General features: G+C 37.0%; 1 protein-coding gene across 2 annotated transcripts in view; it reads right to left on the reverse strand.

Annotated features, from left to right (window-relative positions):
• Window positions 1-263: 263 nt before the first annotated feature.
• Window positions 264-18424, reverse strand: part of MED14 (mediator complex subunit 14) — a 58536-nt gene continuing 40375 nt past the window's right edge. Inside the window, exons 17-28 of one of the 2 annotated variants that reach the window (XM_039888521.1) lie at window positions 16840-17000; window positions 16604-16750; window positions 15847-15938; window positions 14759-14911; window positions 14177-14446; window positions 10015-10155; window positions 8456-8567; window positions 5677-5808; window positions 3694-3876; window positions 2497-2732; window positions 515-694; window positions 264-431 (exon numbers count right to left, since the gene is read on the reverse strand). In XM_039888521.1, the coding sequence (XP_039744455.1) occupies window positions 279-431; window positions 515-694; window positions 2497-2732; window positions 3694-3876; window positions 5677-5808; window positions 8456-8567; window positions 10015-10155; window positions 14177-14446; window positions 14759-14911; window positions 15847-15938; window positions 16604-16750; window positions 16840-17000 (1960 nt within the window). In that variant the 3' untranslated portion in view covers window positions 264-278. The remainder of the gene's footprint in view (window positions 432-514; window positions 695-2496; window positions 2733-3693; window positions 3877-5676; window positions 5809-8455; window positions 8568-10014; window positions 10156-14176; window positions 14447-14758; window positions 14912-15846; window positions 15939-16603; window positions 16751-16839; window positions 17001-18424) is intronic. The other variant, XM_039888528.1, reaches the window with a different exon arrangement.

Here is an 18424-nt window from a genome sequence, read left to right on the forward strand (position 1 = left end):
GGAGTAAGAAGAGTGTATTAAATGTATTTGCTTTTATAAGAGGTAAGCCACTGGTAACTTGGATTGCCTGTGGGGAGGGGGACTAGATGGCTGGACAGGGATGGATGAGAAACTTCCCACTGTATCATCTTGTTCTAAATTCAAAAGACACAAGATGATTGTGTTACCTATTCAAAGACAAATAAAATTTAAGTTAGAAATTAAGAATTTAAAACAAAAATGGAAGTACCTAAATGGGTGAAAACTAATAAACACTGCTCCCACAAACTCCAAACTCCTCAAACAGACCTGGCTATAAAAGTTTGTACTTCTCTGTAACTTACCAGCTCTAGTTTCATAATGTGCACACAGTCCCTGAGGATGTGTGTAGGAGCTCCTAATAGCTTGGTGAAGGCTATTAATGTATTGGCTTTAAATGGTGGTCCTGCAACCTATAGAAATAAATAAAGCAAGTTATTCTTCATTCTACCCTGACTCCTGATTATGTTAAAATCATGCATTAATAAACACATACTCTTGTTTCAAAGAATTTCTCCAAAACTTGAAGTTCATCGGGTTTCCACTGTCCTGCATTCTCAGGTGTCACTTTTAGCTGAAGTGTTTGGTTGGTTTTGGGACTAAGGGCTACTCTGCATTTTAGTGCATCCGTCTTAAACATGATCACCCCAGGTTCATTGGAATTTATCAGCTGTAGCTGCAAAATAAGAAAAATGCAACAAATTAACCTGTGAGACAACATGTAAGACAGAGAAAATGAAAATGTTACCTAGAGAACTGTTTCAAAAAGAAAACAATTCAGTTGATACCTGTTCCAAAACAAAGGTATCTAGGAACTGAGCACCGACAACTGCTAACAACATCACAAAGAGAGAGGCAATCAGACATCATTTGTCTCTTGGTAGAACATAACAGCACCTATGAAATATTCTTGTGAAACAACAACCAACTTGAGCCTGAATCCAGTAGTTAGATCCATAGGATTGATCCATATTATAGAAATATGGTGGTCAAAAGAATATGTTATATGATTCCAAAGGGATGCGATTAGCAAAATCCACACTACGAGAAACTCTACAGGACAAATGATATGGTTTCTTCAACAAATAAATTATGTAAGGAGAAATGGAGGCGTAATCTATAGTTTGAAAGGGACTTGGAGCTATAGATGAAACAATAATGGTATGAATTCATTGTTGAAGGTGGCTGATGAGAACGGAGAGGTACATTGCCCAATTCTCTCTACTTGTGTATATACTTAAAATTTCCCACAATAACAAGTATTTTTTTTTTTAAAGGACACATTAGGGAAAAAGAATAAAGAATACAATTATAAAATGTTTGATCTGGATTGGGACTTTATGCTAGCCCAGTGGTTGGTAAATATTTTAGCCTATATGGTCCCTGTTGCAACCAGTCAATTATGCCACTGTAGCTGAAAGCAGCCAGACAATTCATAATTGAGTGGGCGTGGCTGTTCCATTAAACTTTATTTATAAAAACAGCTTGTGGGCAGGACTTGCCCCCAGCCGCAGTTTATTGACCTGCTCTAGCCTAATATGTTGATTATGCACATGAGCAAAATGACTTTCAAACAGCTGAAAACTTACATGGCTTTTAAGTGGCAGAGGTGAGATTAGATCACAGATCTGATGATTACCATTTTAAATGCTAATTTATTCCACTTATGTTAAAACTTTTATTTTTTTCAAATCTGATTATAAAAGTTGCAAAATAGCTTGGTACCATCCATGGAGTGGATATTTTCAACATTCACCATTCTGATCACCTCATGAACACATACATACATCAACAATAATAATTATTATAAAGAACTAATATGTACTGAAAACAAGACATTATGCTATGGGCTTTATATGAAATATTTCAAATTCTGATAGTAGAAATATCAACTATTATCGGAAACGTGAAGAAATTTGCCCAACTCATATGACCAGGTGGCATAACCTGGCTACAAACCCAGGCAGCCGGGCTCTACAATGGATGCTCTCAATTCTGCACTATCTCCTATATATATCACCACAGGCTAGGTTAGAAGTCCTTTTCTATAAGGGTTTTAAATCAACTCAATTGATCATGTACTTAAAAAGCAGCTTTAATCCTGTGATCTACACGAATAATTTTATTTCAATGGTGACTCAGATTCAGTCAGTCTGCCTGCAAAAGCATTTTAGAGGACAAGGGGTTATTCATATGCTCTTCTCTGCAAAGCCAGATCCTGGACACACTTGTCCTATAGTATTGTGCAGACCTATCTCCACGTCCATGTTAGCCACAGCAAGTAATTATAAAATGAAGAAATATGTTAACTTAAGAATGGAAAAGAAAATAATGGACTGGGTGAAAAGCATAATTCTAATAAGCTGGTTAAAGGAGGTAAGTGAATATTGTTTTAGTTCAGATCCTATTCTGAGGGGCAACTTAGCACTTGCCTTTGACAATCACCACTTATGAGTTAGTTTCCTAAGGTACTCATACCGTTTCTTGTTGAATAATTCTTTGAAGATGTCGTCTCATGATGACCGATCCAAGGAATCTCTCAAGTGGAGAACAAAGGTAACTACCTGCCAGGCCAGGCACGAGGCCTGGTGTTGGAGAGGGCAGCAGTAAAATGTTCAAGGCACTGTGAGTGAGGATGGTGGGTATGGAGGCTGCCCAGGAGCGCTGAGGTAGTTTACGAGGTGGGGGCATGTTTGTTGGCATCGTTTGGGAACCTTTTGGGAAGGAAAACATGTTGTTTCATTTATAAATACATACTATTTCATTGTTCCCTGCTTTGATTTTATTACAAATCTTTGATATTCTACATCAACCCATACTATTTTAGTTACTCCTTGTAACATTCATACATTAGCTTCCTGTTAGCAAAAATGGCCAGTTATTTTCCTCCCTGTAGCCAGTCCCTTTGCAATAAGACTTCGCAACAAGACTTTGCAACAACTCCTTCAAGGAGGGGTAGAGTCTATTTCTCTACCTGGAATTTGGGTTGGCTTTGTGATTTGTAGTGGCCTATAGAATGCAGTGGAAGTGACACAGTGCCAGTTGCTAGCCTAGGCTTTCACTTACTCTCATGCAGCCTCCTGTCCAGTCACTATGTGAACAAGCAAGCCCATGATCAAATATGAGAGATATAGCAGAGAGAAGCCTTGCCCACTAGGGGCATCTTATATCAGCCAGGCCCTAGCCAAGCCAAGAGCTGACCACAGATGTATGAGCAAGCCCAGCAGAGCCTGGAAGAATCACTCAGCTGGCTCAGCCAAAACTTCCAAAGTGCAGAATGGTGAGCAAACATATGACTGTTTTTTAAAAACACTAAAGGTCACGCAGCAAAAGCTAATTAACGTATTTGTACAATTCTTCCTTTCTGTGTTAATTTGCACAACCTTATGAGTTAACTTCAGGTATTTTTTAAGGCCTAATATTGCAGCTAAGGTGGTAGTCATAACGGAGGTACTGACTCTCTCCTCAGAAGATTTCTGGAGGCATTTTTCTTACATTTTGCCTGACTTTGCCAATTAACTATTGTTACAACCGATTTGCTAAATGGATAAAAATTGAACTTATTAAGTATTCCCATTCAACAATAAGTCATGATCTTTAAATGTGAGGATGGAATAAAATAGGTCATTTGTTGGTTATACCAAAAGCGAACATAAAAATGTTAATTATACTCACTTGTTCCAGCTCGAGGGGAATGAGAAGCATCTGGAACTGGAGAATGTAGTGATGGATTGGCAGGTGACATTCCAGGCAACCGTGTTGCTGGTGAGGGGCCAGACACTTGAGGAGACCCTGGCCAGTTTCCTGCTCGTCCACTTGGTGACACCATAGTGTATGGAGAACTGGGGTCCAGGGTTCCTATAAACAAGTAAATAAGTGGTTTTCGAAATCTGTATTTTAATAAATGAAAAGTATTTTACAGCATTTAATTTGATACCCTACATGATGATAATTTTATTTTGCTTTTGGTAAGATATCTCACTGACGCATGATGCTTCTTCACATGGCACATCTGAATCTCTGTAGTTTATGTACTTTTTAACATGATATAAAAATTAGATAAAAAGACTGAGAAAGAATAAAATTTACCTTCACACAAACTTCAAGATGTATAATATGTAACAATTTACATTATAGTATGTTTGAAAATATTAAGCAAAAAAAAAAATCTCAAAGCCCCTTTAAGTATTCTTATATTTTTAAACTAACTCTGACAAATTGTTTTCTTTCTACTTAGAGAAGGCTAAGAACAGGGAAACTTTCCATTTTCTTTATTCAGTAAAGGCTACAATGACTAAGAAATGAACCAAACAAGTATTGAAAGCAGCGACTTCTTGAACAATTTGATATTTAAATTTCATCTTGGAGAAACCTTTAACATGTTATTTACACCCCACCTTTATAATCAAATGACAAACCAAGAAAATACTTCTACCATACATCAGAGAGTAAACGGTCCTTACTTACAAGTCTTAACAAATTGCTAAGGAAAAAAACACAAGAACATAGGCAAAGGATATAAACTGGCAGGCATAAAGTAAGAAACACCAAAGACCAATGAATTTCACTAATAAAGAAACATATTAAATGATAAATACCATTTTTTACCTATCAAAATGACCAAGATTTTTAAAAATCATAATACCCTGTGTTGGCAATGATGTAGGAAAAGACATTCTTGTATGATAGTAGAGGAAATTGGTATAGCCTTTCATGTGGGCAATTTGCACTATGTTTCAAACGCTTTAGAATTTTTCAAACCCTTTGAGACAGCAATTCCATTTCTAGGAACTTACCTAAGGAAATAACCATGTGAGCAGAGATGACACCATTTTTAGTTGTGAAAAAATGGAAACATTCTAAACATATCATAATAGGAGAGCAGCTGAATTATAGCATGCCTAGATAAGGGAATACTATGTAGCCATTTACTATGGCAATGTAGAACTTTTACTATCAGAAATGTTCCCACAAATATTAATAGTGAAGAGTAAAATTACAGATACTACACAGCTGTAAAATCTGAGGAAGCTCATTATATTCTGATTTAGCATGGTATTCATGACATATTTAAGTAAAAAAAGTAAGGCACTGAATACCTGGTACAGTATGTTGCCTGCCATGTGTGTAAAAGAGAGGGGGAAAGAACTCTTACATGTATTTGCATAAAATATCTCTGCAAGAGCATTAAGAAACTAATAACACTAAATGCCTCTGGGAAGAGGAACTAGGTGGCTGGTGGAACAGAAAGGAAACACCTCACTGGCTACCTCTTCTATTCTTTATTTATTTGAACCAATTTGAAATAGAATTTTTAAGTTAAAGAGATATAAATTCAAGTCTTAATATGTATGGTAGGGTCCCAATTTTCTGAGAGTGGGGGGTGGGTATTTGAGGGGGAGACAAGATGGGTGGAGAGCAACAGAGATTGGAGCAGGCAGGCAAGCAAGGAGTGCGTGATAGGGAGAGCGAGAGCGAGGGGGTCCAAAGCAGATAGATTAACTGGTAGATCTCTGCGTGTATAGTTGGGAAAAAATAGTTTTCTTTTGCTCTTTCCCCAATAAACAAGTGCTACTTTTGCAATAAGAAAATAACTTATTTAACAAAAACTTTCATGTCAAACTCTTACTCTACAGCAATTTCCATGTACAGACTCACCATGTGGACTAGCAAAACTGGCCCCTGGTCCTATTGAGATTCCATGCGAGGATGGGGGAGGAGTTGGAACAAATGATGCTGGTGATGGGGCTCTCAAAGCCCCACTGGGGGAGCTGGCAGCATGCAGATTTCCTAATAAAGGAAAATAATTATAGATGATCTTGCAGGACACATATTATGTCCTGTCCAAGGACCCCAAGTTAAGACTCTACAGACTAAAGAAGCAAGTAGTAAAAAGCTCCCTTAAGTAGCACAGAGGAAAACTGGAACAATTTCATTATTGAAAAAGAGAGAGATCAATTCCACGGGGTCCAAATTCTAGCTCTTATGTTGACTAATCTTTTTTTTTTAATATCCAGTGTACTTTTTCCTCACTCATTCAACAAGTAGACATGAACATCAACTTCATGCCAAGCATTGTTACAGGCACTGGGAATGCAGCAATTAACAAGAGACAAAAATTCCTGCTCTCATGAAACATATATTCTAGTAGAATGAGAAAGACTAACAAATATATGTGAGGTAGTGGTGAGTGCTATGGAGAAAAACAAGGCAAGGTAAGGAGGCGATATCGTGCAGTGGTAGAGGTGGGTGCTGCTCTTTATATAAAGCAATCGGAGAAGACCTCTCTAAGAAGGGGACACATGAGCTGAGACACAAAGAAAGTGAAGGATAAGGCATAAAGATATCCAGTAGCTAAGATGTTCCAGGCAAACAGAAGAGCTAGTGCAAAGGCCCCAAAGGCAGCAGTTTAAATAACAGGGAGGCCAGTGTGACTGGAACAGCGTGAGCAGGGGTGGAGTGGGAGGAGATGAGGTGAGAAGGGGGTGTGGGGGTGGGATCCTAGATCATATGGGGACTTGCAGGCCACTCTAAGGACTTAGGGTTTACCCTGAATGAAATGGGAAGCCATTGCAGAGTTTGGAGCACAGGAATCATGAACTAACTTCTGTTCCAGAAGGATCACTCTAGCTACTATGCGAAAAACAGACTACAGGGCAGGGACAGGGAAACTACAATCATCCAGGTGAGAGACACTGGTATGGGCAGGGGCAAAAGCTGGGACGGTGGAAAGTGGTTAGATTTGGGATAAATTCTGAAGACAGAGCTAACAATATTTGGTAACTGAATGTGGGTGTGAGAGAAAGGAGTCCAACGTGACTAACAGCTTTGGCCCAAGTAGCAGGAAGGAAGGGGCTGCCATTTACTGAGATGGGGGTCTGCAGGAGGAGCAGCATAGGGCAGGGTCGGGAGGCGGGTTGAGTTGGTCAGGAGTTGTTTTGGCCACACCGAATTTCAGATGTCAACTAGACAGCTATGTGGAAATGCTGAATAGATTGCTGGAAAATACAAGACTTGAGTTCAGGGAAGAGGCCTAAAAGGTATAAAAACTGGGAGACATGAGCTTAAACATGGTATTTAACCACACAGCTAATTTTAATTTAGAATTATGAAACGGGAACTATGGCTACTAAAACTATGAATAAATGCAACATTAAAATAATTGCTACATTACCATAACTATCTTCATATCAGTAAGCCTCAAATTCTCTACTACTATACTATGTAAGAAAAGTTCATTTTTATGTTCTATAATGCCTAATGCAATGCCTTACATTCAGTAAATATGTAAAAAAAAGAAACTTGATTAATCTTTAAGTGTTATATTTATTATTTAGCTGTGTGATCTGGACATGAGCCTTAACTTCTCCATGCCTCCGTTTTCCTCTATAAAATGTGAATAACAACAGGACCTATGCCACAGGTTTGCTATGGGGATTAAATGCATAAAGTTCTTAGAATGGGGCTTGGCACATATGTAAGCACTATATACCTCTCCACTACTATTATCATTTCAAAATAATTATTTCTTCTAACTTCTATGCAAAACCAGTTTCAGCTCATATCCTAGAAACACACTTCCCTTAGGTTCTATGCCCGTGTCACCCGTTTTCCTCCTCACTCCCTGGCTGCTCCTTCTTGGCTGACTGCCAGTACTCCTCAGGAGCTGAGCTCACCCACCCACTTAGGGCTTCAATGACCTTCAGTGACATGACAATAACTTCCAAGTCTTCATCTGTGGTCCAATTATCTCTGATGAGCAGATAGGGGATCATCTACCCAAGAACTCTGACACCCGTCTTCCTTGCTAGACGACAAGCTCGAGAGCAAGGCGGGCATCATCTGGCTTACTGCTGAATCCTAAGCACCATGCAGCATTTGGCACAGAGCAAGTGCTTTAGCGATACCAATGAATTGTTTAGTTAAAAGTAAAATTTTGACATTCTCAAGCAATTTTACAGCACATATCATGGGGCTGCCAACAGAGCCATTTTGTTTGGACAAGCAGGCTGTACACTGCCCAAGTCTGAGTGGCGAGCACTGTTCAACATACACCAGGGCTCAGCAAACTTTCTAAAAGGAGTTGTCCTGTTAGGAAAGCAGCCACAGACACTACACATTGGGTGTGGCCGTGTTCCAATGAAACTATTTATAAAAACAGGTGGTGGGCAGGACTTGGCCCATAAGCCTTAAGTTTGTCAACTTGACATAGATCATGTGATTAGCGCTTCTTGGAGTTTGTGCTGTGAGTATGGCTCTGGGTGACAATACCTCCATTTAATTCAAACCTTTTAAAGTGCTCTGGAATCATGAATACAGATTTCACAATCCTGCCATAATGAATGAATTGCAAATATCTAGCCACAGACTAGAAAAGAGTTCTCTCTGAAGTATGTATTTTAGATTTGAAGGTGAACACAAGAGAATAATATCTTACCTGGAGACTGTGTGTGCATCATAGAGGGAGATGGGCTAACTGTGCTATGATAGGATGTAGGGGGTGAAGTAAGAGGATAAGCACCTGATGATCCTGGCTGTTTTGGAAATGGCTGAAAAGAAGAAAATTAAATGTTTGTAAAACTCCAACCACGTATAGTATGAGTGTGTAGCTTTCCCCAATAAAAAACAAGTGTTACCATTTACATCATGAAAATGTGCAAGTTACAGGTCAATAACACAAGTTTTTAAAAACTCCCTTTTGAAATGTTTTAAAAATAGCAACGTCCTCATTCTTGACTTTGCAATACCATTGCTTATATCTCTCAAGATGTTTTTTGCTCATTTTATCTGTCATAGTTTAATTGGCAGTGTTGTTTCTGGCAGTACATAAAAAATAGTGTCCTTTACATTTGGTGGAGTTTTAGAGCCAATGAAATATGGTAGTTCAACCTGACCTCTACTCACCTTTATCTTCCAACCCCAGTAATAAAAACCCTAGGACGATGTAATCCTTTCTAGTCTATTTTTTTTAATTGCAAATATCTAGCCACAGACTAGAAAAGAGTTCTAGATTTTCAATGTACAGTCGGATGAATTTTTACATATTCACTGGCACTTAGATCAAGACACTGAAGAACATTACCAGAACCCCAGAGGCCTCCCTTATACACCTTCCAAGTCTTTATTGCCTCTCCAAAGGTAAGCCCAATTCTGACTTCCATCACTCATGTTTGGTTTTGCATTTCACATAAATACTGAATGTACTCATTACATACATGGTATCTGGCTTCTTTTGTTCAACAGTAAGTCAGAAAAATTCATCATGTTGTTGCATGTAGCTATAGTTTGCCTTCTAATTTCTGTAAAGTATTCCATTGTATAAATATACCCCATTTTATTCACTCATTCTACTGTTGCTAGATATTAAGGTTGTTTACAGTTTGGGGGATAACTAATGTAGATATGAACATTCTTGTGTTTTCTGATGCATTTCTGTTGCGTATATACCTAAGAGTAGAAGAACTGTTACATCGCAGGTATGCATAATGTTCAGCTCTGGCCCTCTGGAATACTGCTAAACACCACTGTGAGGTAGTTGTACCATTTTACACACCCTCCAAGTACCAAAAGTGAGTTTCAGTTGCTCCTAATACCAAATGTTGGCAAGGGTTATCAATTTTTTTCTTAAATCCATTCTTGTGGGTATGGAGTATTATCTCACTGTGCTTTTTAATTTAGAGTAATGCTGAATGACATTGAACACTTTCTTTGTGCTTACTGGCCATATGGACATCCTCTTTTGTGATCACATCAGTGATCACCTGACATTATTTTAAGTGCATGAGTCTGAGGTTAATGCTATTTCAGATACTATTTACTTCTCATCATTGGAAGCCTCCTCCTTGTTTCCCTCTGTTACTATTTTTTCATATAGATTTCCCAGGAACCCTGGGCCCACCAAGGACCTCCACGTCTTTTAACAAAGAAACCCAGACCATGTAGAACCTGTTAAGTTAAACAAGTGTGGTACTGTTTGGAATTTCAGCTACAAATCACCTGTTGCTGGGGTGGTGGCTGGAGTTGTGAGATAAGAGAATCCATCATATCTCCTCCTATGGGAGAAGGGGGATTATCGTCCTCATTTACAGACCTTCTTCGAGCATCCTGATTGCTGTCAACATACATATTCAGGAATGTCTATGGATATAAACAGGTAAAATTTATATTATTTTACCTAACTTTAATATGATATTTTTAATTGTTTATAGTATTTTAACAGAAATAAACATATGTCTATCTCTGAAATTTAAGTTTAACTCATGGTCGCTATTACTAGGACAACCTGAAAGAGATACTGATAATTTCGAAAGGAGGAAATCGAAGGAAATGGTTAATCACAACCACATTTAAGTTAAAAGATCATATCAACCAAGAAGTACTATGCAAGCAAAAAGATGAATAAAGAAGTACACCATGGCACCTCTTAACACTAGGTCAACATATTTTTTTTTATTAACTTCTGAACCAGAAATGGGGAAAAAAATGAAAAGTTGTATGTTGGCCAAATAAGTAAGTTCGACAACTTGAAAAAATTTCCTATTTAGTGAGAATTCTCACTTTTTCAGCTAGAAAATGACATAGGAAAACTGAATAAAGAAACTAAGCCATATTTTCCCTTTTTATCTAATATAACTTAATTTTGAATCATCAAGAGTAGGACAGTCTTGTTTTATAAGTCATCAAAAATGAAGCAAGACCAGAGTTTGTGTCTCAAGCACAGATTTCTTTAATATTCTCCATCTTCCCAATCTTCAAAAATATAGATAAGCTCATCGGAATCACTCGAAAGCTTTTAAAAATACATAGTCTCATTTTTAATTAAAAATGATGGATTCACAACACATATTTCATCTTTTCCTCATACCTTACTGAAACATCTATATTTTTTTCCTTAAGCAATAAGTAGTAACAAAGACAAAAAGAATGGGAGAAGAGCACAACAGCAATAAATTCTGGAGGCTGCAGAGCAGATGGTTGAGTGGTAACTGAACTACTAATGTGAGGAAGTTGTATCCTAAGCAAGCAGTGAGAAAAGCCAAGAAGCAAAGCAATTTCTGTCCAGATCCCCAAGACATGTAGGAACTGGCAGCACCAGTTACCTCTAGAAATGAGGATAAAAGCAGATGGACTAGATGGAGTCTCTTTAAGGAAACACTGAAATCAAGAAGATATACAGATGGCCAACAAGGCCCATGAAAAGATACTCAACATCACTAATCACCAAGGTAATGGAAATCAAAACCATAATGAGATATCACCTCATACCTGTTAGAATGGCTATTATAAACAGCCAGGAAATAACAAGTTTTGGCAAGGATGTGAAGAAAAAGAAATCCTCATGCACTGTTGATGGGAATGTAAATTGGTGTACCCACTATGGAAAACAGTATGGAGGTTCTTCAAATAATTAAAAATAGAACTGCGGTATGACCCAGCAATACCATCTCTGGGTATTTATCTGAAGAAAATTAAAATACTAATTCAGAAAGATGTATGTACCCCTATGTTCACTGCAGCATTATTTATAATAACCAAGATATGGAAACAACCTAAGTGTCCATTGATGGATGACTGGATAAAGATGTGGTATGTATATACAACAGAATACTACTCAGACATAAAAAAGCAATAAAATCTTGCCACCTGTGACAACGTGGATGGACCTAGAGAGTATTATGCTAAGTGAAATAAGTCAAAGACAAATACTGTACAATCTCACTTAGATGTGGAATCTAAAAAACAAAACACTATATAGATACAGAGAACAGACTGATGAAGGTTAGGGGAAGAGGGTTAGGGGGTGAAGGGAGCCAAGAGGTACAAACGTCTAGTTATAAAATAAACAAGTCATGGAGATGTAATATACAGCATGGTGACTATAGTCAATAATATTGTGTTGTATATTTGAAAGATACCAAGAGTAAATCTTGCAAGTTCTCATCACAAGAAAAAAATTTTGAAACTTTGGTGACAGATGGTAACTGGACTTGTGGTGATCATTTAGCAGCATATACAAATATTAAATCATCATGTTGTATAACTTAAATTAATAAATGTTATGTCAATTATACCTCAATTAAAAAAAAAAAAAGAGAGACAATGAAACCCTCCCAGAGCCTCTGTCACTTCTACTGAGTTAGGCTGACCTCTACCACCCTGGCAGATGGTCTCTCACTTTAATATTCTCTATCTCTAGAAAAACTGAGAGAAGGAGTACCATATTAAAAATAGAGATTAAAGTTTACATACTGAATGCTGAGAATGCTAGTTTCCTTCTCTTATCTGACTTGCCAAAAACTGGAAGCCAGATGCAGACCATCTATGCAGAAACTCAGAAACTCTTCTCCTGGTACTCACACGAGTCCAACAAAAAGACCTAAAGCTACTGTCACTGGGAGTTACCCAAAGAAACGGCCCAAGCAGATCATCCTGCAGTGAAGACTACAGTCAACAAGTCTCACTTTAAATAAGAGCAGAGTTAAGAATTACTTAATATTTGAGGAAAGACACTAATATGAAAGAGATCAAAACAAACAAAAAAAAGGCAAAGTGGATGAAATGGAGATTATGTAGGAAGAAAAGAGATAAAAGATCGTTTAGCCATATGGAACAGGATGTCATAAAATGAATATTTAGAAACTAAAAAGAGCTCGGAAATTTTTTAAAAGATGGCAAAAAAAACACTTGAGAGAAATGAAAATAGAACAAAAACATGAGGAAATCTGGAAACACAGATGTAAAAAAAAAAATAGAGGATGAATCCACGATGTCCAACATCAAAATAGTAAGGGTACCAAAAAGAGCTAACGGAGAAAACAAAGAATCAGGAAACAGTGCAAGGAAGTTCCCCAGAGCAAAAGGATATAACTTTCCAAACTGAATGAGCCCATACAGCCACATATGGTTCAAGAATCTGAAGAGGATTAAACTTCCCAATGGTCACAATGGAAGCTAAAAGACAATAGAACAATGCCTTCAAAATAATTGCAACCTAGAATTCTACACCTAGCCACTCTCTCAATTAGATGAGAGTAAACTAAAGACGCTTTCAGACATACAAGGTCTCAAATTAACCTTCCATGTACCTTCTCCCAGGAATCTATGTAGGAAGCATTCCACCAAAACAATGGAGTAAACGAAGAAAAAGACATGAGGTCCAAGCCACAGGGTATGCAACACAAAGAGAGAAATGAAAGAATCTCCTCTTTCACCATCCTTCGGCAGATTCCTAAGTAAAAACTGTGCATAAGGTCTGAAGTGCTAAGATTCCGAACTGGTGATCAGAGGACTGGGGAAGAGATTTCAAGATGAAACTGGTAAGGTACCTGAAAGGTAAATGTACTGATGGAAGAGTAATCATAGTAAGCATGGTAGAATAGTGTTTACATAACCACAATAATGTGAACACTGGAAAAAATCACATAATCAAAATTGCTACGTAACCATACTGCAAGAATAGGAGCAAAGAAGAAGGTGCATGTGTTTAAGGAGCAGCCTGGAATGAGGAAGGGACATGTGAGAAAATATTAAAAAAGAATTAAATCCTCATCTTCTATTATGAGAATCAGATAATGCCCTCAACTAAGAAGTCAACAAATAGTAAAATGTAAGCATGCTAGAGATAAAAATGTAAATATGAAGAATATCATCTATATAAGAGTTGAAAACAGCAGGAAAATGGCAAGAGAAGGTTGCAGGAGAGTAATTTTCAGAACAAGCCATTTGACTTTAAACTATAAGCAATTGAGCTATTATACCAGATTCTCCAGGGGTTGTGGACCAGGACCCCACATTTTAAAAAAAGCATCAAAGTGGAACTGATGAATCAAACCTTCCCAATAATCAATGATAAAGACTACTTTTAAAGTTCCTTAAAGTTCCAAATGGCAAATAGGACTCTCTTCAGTATCTTCCACCTTATTCATCACAGGGTAAGGAAGTAAAGGAAAGGACATTTTTATCATCTCATATACATAGGCATTGCACTTTATTAGAACTTTTAGTTTCTTCAGAGTAAAGCTGCAGAGATGATGCATTAACATAACCGCTTATTAAATTTAAACAGGAATTTGTTGCTTCCCCCATTCTCTCTCCCTCAAAGGAATTGTTTGAGACACTATATTATGTTTACTCATATTATAACACTAAAGTCTGTTACCTTTAGTCCTGGTGCAGGATAAAATCCTTCAACTAACTTGCTATTATCAAAAAGACTATAAGCACCATCCCGTATTGCCACAACACCTCGACTCCGGCAGTATATATCAATGCAATACATGTTCCTGAAGGCCAGTCTGATGTGGGTGGATGACTGTGGCAGAATGGAGAAGCACTGGTAGGCAGTATTGGTTCTCTGGGTCAAGCCCAACATTGGCACAGTGGGGAGTTTGTTGATAGCATTTAACGGAGCCTGAGTATCAAATAGTACCTACAAGAAACAAACACAGTGAGAGTAGCCAGTGTCTGTACAAATGCTTTATAAAACCTCTTTTTGATGTATAACCATCACAAATGAGAGAATGTCCTTCTGACATAATCCATAAAACTTTTCTTTGAAGAGAATGAAAACTAGTGTCCAACTCTGAAAGAAAATTCTCCACGAAGAGTGTAAAATATAAAAGACAAAAGCACTCTCATTGTCAGCCTTAAAGACAACTCCACATGATTTTTTTTGAGGAGTTTTACATGAGATACTAACACTGATGAATCTTATTTTTAAACAGAAATTGAACTTAATTACCTGTAATAACTGAACCACATTTGGTGTTTTGTTAAACATTTCCTGAAGCTGATGGAGAATGGTATTGTGACAGTTACTGCAACCTGAGTTTGGGCCAACAGTCCCCAAAGAAATGTGAAATTTCTGATGTATGGAATTCCATTGGATACTAATCTAAATCAAAGAGAATACGTTTCAGAAACTGAGAAAGCAACAGATTCAAGTAGAAGAAAAAATAATGTTTAAACAGTAAAGAAAAATTCCAAAGATCTAAAGGTCTTTATTTAAAAGCAACTCATAAGACTGGACTCTTTAAATTCCAGATGTGCTGTTACTATGGACTGATATGGTCCATAGCATGTGTGTTAAATAGCCCACTTCTACCAAATAAAATAGAGAAGGCATTAAAGAAAACATTGATTAAATTTTTTAATTATCATTGGTGTCAATTATTCATTTTTCTCTTAAACTGGAGAAAAGTCACCCTTTTAATAAGCACTGTCATAAGGGAAAAGGAAGCCACCCAGACACAGGTGGCCTTCAGTTAAATAGATATTAAAACACTCCAGTAATTTCTGATATTACCTGCTGTGAAAGAGTCTAGAAATTAGCCAGCTGGCTGAATATTTATACTAAACTTCTAGGACTTCAGATATGGGGTGGGGAAAAATAAGGAACTATAGGTTATGGGGAATACTTTCCACATTAAGATAGGACCAAAAAATTATCATATGACCAAAAGCATAGACATACCATGTTGTTCAAAACTATTCAGACATCATCTTGACTAACAGTAATCACATTGCTAAACAAATTTAAAATCCGTGTAGAAAAAAATACAAATACCAAAAGTATATTGCCTTGTCGAAAATTCAAGATTATATATCCATTCAAAAAGGTTATAATTTTTGTTTTCAATTTTAATTTTAAAGAGTTAAGCATTATAATATACTATATTTATATCAACAAAATATTTAAAATTTACCATTTTATCTTTAATTTTTACTTGAGCCCTCAATTCTTTCAAGGCAGTTTTCCTAATTTTTGAATTCTTGAATTTTAAAAGATTTATGAGAGGAACTTCAGTTTTAATTAATTCATAAACTTACTGAGCTTCCCTTTGTGGTTCCATAACACAAGATAAGTTTTCGGTAATTATAAACACGAACTTCTGAGAAAATATTTAGATGAGTAGGTATGTCTAAGCAGAAAGGAAACAAAAAAAAAGATTACATATGCAAAATTTATAAATATGTATTTGAAAAGGAGGGCATTTTGGCAATATTTTATGCCTAGGTCAAAAGGTCTCTAAATATATAATTTAGTGAAGGAAAAAAAAAAAGAAGAGCATAGATAGTAGGCTTCTATTTCCATTTCTACAAAAGGGGCCCAGGGTAGGGGTGGAGATATATTGAAACAGTGTAGCACGGTGGATAGAAGTTCCAATTCCAGCTCTGCCATTTACTTACTAGCCATGTGACTTTCAGCAAGTTCTTAATCTCTGACTTGTCTTCTTTATTTGTAAAATTAGGTATAACGATTTACTTACCTAATAGGATGACTGCGGAGTAAATGACTTAACACAAGCAAACCGTTTATTACCTTGTATGGCACACAATAAACTCTCGGTAAGTATTAACTATTATTATAATATGGTACACCTATGTGTAAAAATTTCTGAATACATAAGACACTTAACAGTGGTTGTCTCTGTGGGAAGGAAACTGAAGCCTAAGTTAAAAGGGAAACTTATTTTTCATTAGAGATACTTCTGAATTTTGTTTTACAATGTGCATGTTTTACCTCTTCAGTTAAAAAAGGGGGAGAATGCTTCTTTTTCCCCAAAAGGATGATTACCACATGTACCTGGTAGAGAACGTGCAAATTCCAGCACACACTCATATAATCGTGCAATGCTATTCCAGTCATTAAGGAACATTTCAACCACTTTTCTACCTCCAACAGGTTCAGACAACAGGTTTTCATATGTCAGATAAACATGCCTGGATGGTCCTACAGGATTAAAAGAAAAGATTAATAGCAATCAACATGAAAAAAAAAATCCAAAAATATGCAAAGACAAAATTTGTAAAGCATCTCACCTTGCTCCCTGGTAGAAGTGCCATTAAGTGGACAATTTGCAAACACTAACTCTGCCACCCACGTGCGGTTATTTCTACCTTGTAATCGGAAAGTGCAATCGAGGAGAGAGCGGTCCAGAGCTTTCTGGGTTTCCTCATTTATACCCTTACAGGGAGGAATTCTGGTGATGAAAGATAGCATATGAAGTGTACTGCACATCACAGAAAGACAAAAGCAAGGACAGGAAGGGTATCTACATTATAACTTCAGTTAAAACTCCCCTACTAGGTACCTTCTGCAAAAGAAAGAAGCAGTTTGTGCAATTCATGCAATCGAAAGCAATTAATAGCATTTAATCCATTTTTATTCACATCAGCATAGAGTAGGACTCAACATAGAGTAGGATTCTCACTAAGTGATGTTTGTTTTCATCCTTAATCTTGTCATTAGAAAAGACCACAATTCTTCAGAATGAAAATCAAGAATACTGGCTTTCTATGAAATCTATCTAGAACATCTTCAAGAAAAAACTAAGAGGACATGGTTCCATAGTGTAGCAGTTAGCACGTCTGCTTTACACGCAGAAGGTTCTGGGTTCGCGCCCCAGTGGAGCCAGTCCATGATCTATGGCCATGCCACCCTGAATGAGCCTGTCTGATCTCTGAAGCTAAGCAGGGTCGGGCCTGGTTAGTACTTGGATGGGAGACCACCTAGGAAGACCAGGCTACATGCCAGGCAATAAATTAAAAAAAAAAACAAAGAGAAACAAAATACTTAGTATAAAAATCATTCTTTTGAAGGCAGGATGATACAGTGGAAAGAATAAGTGGCACTGTCAGGGACCTTATATTTAATTTTTTTTTATTTTTTTTGACCCCACCCCGCATTTTCCTAATTCTGACTCGGCCACATTTAAACACTCTGATTTCAGTTTCCCAACTACAAAATGGAAATAAGTAATAATTACCTTATGAGTCAGTGATTTTAAAACATGATAGAACATATATAATACAGCAGATATTCATATATGTTAATTACCCTGAAAGTAAACTAAGTCTTGATCACTGACTGCCATTACAAAATTCCAGGTTCATTATCCCCTTTCTCCTCTTCTTCCATAGAGATAACACTCATTGTGATAAGCTTTACATGTATTAACTCATTTAACATATATTTTATCAGTATACATATCACATATACAAGAGGAATGTATTAGCTCTGGTGTCTTAAAAATACCTACCTATTCAATTTCCTTTTGCAGGTTTACAGACTATCTTATTTGTCATAAAACACTGAGATAATATATTCTAGCTGTTTTTTCAGTAATGGATGAAATAATGAGATAACATTTAATTATACATTATCCTTTAACTCATAGGGAAAGTGGATTAATTCTCAGACTTGGTGTAATGATGATCAATATTTAAGGCAAGAAACAACAAATATAATTGGAAACATAGACTCTTGGTTCAGGCCTCTTATTCAGAATGCAACACCTAGAACAGGGTTTCTCAATCTCGGCAATACTGAATGTTGAGCTAGATAACTCTGTTGTGGGGGACTGTCCTGTGCAGCCCTGGCCTCTACCAACCAGATGCCAGGAGC

This window comes from Pteropus medius, unplaced genomic scaffold (genome assembly GCF_902729225.1).
Source record: "Pteropus medius unplaced genomic scaffold, Ma_sr-lr_union100, whole genome shotgun sequence".
NCBI lineage: Eukaryota > Metazoa > Chordata > Mammalia > Chiroptera > Pteropodidae > Pteropus > Pteropus medius.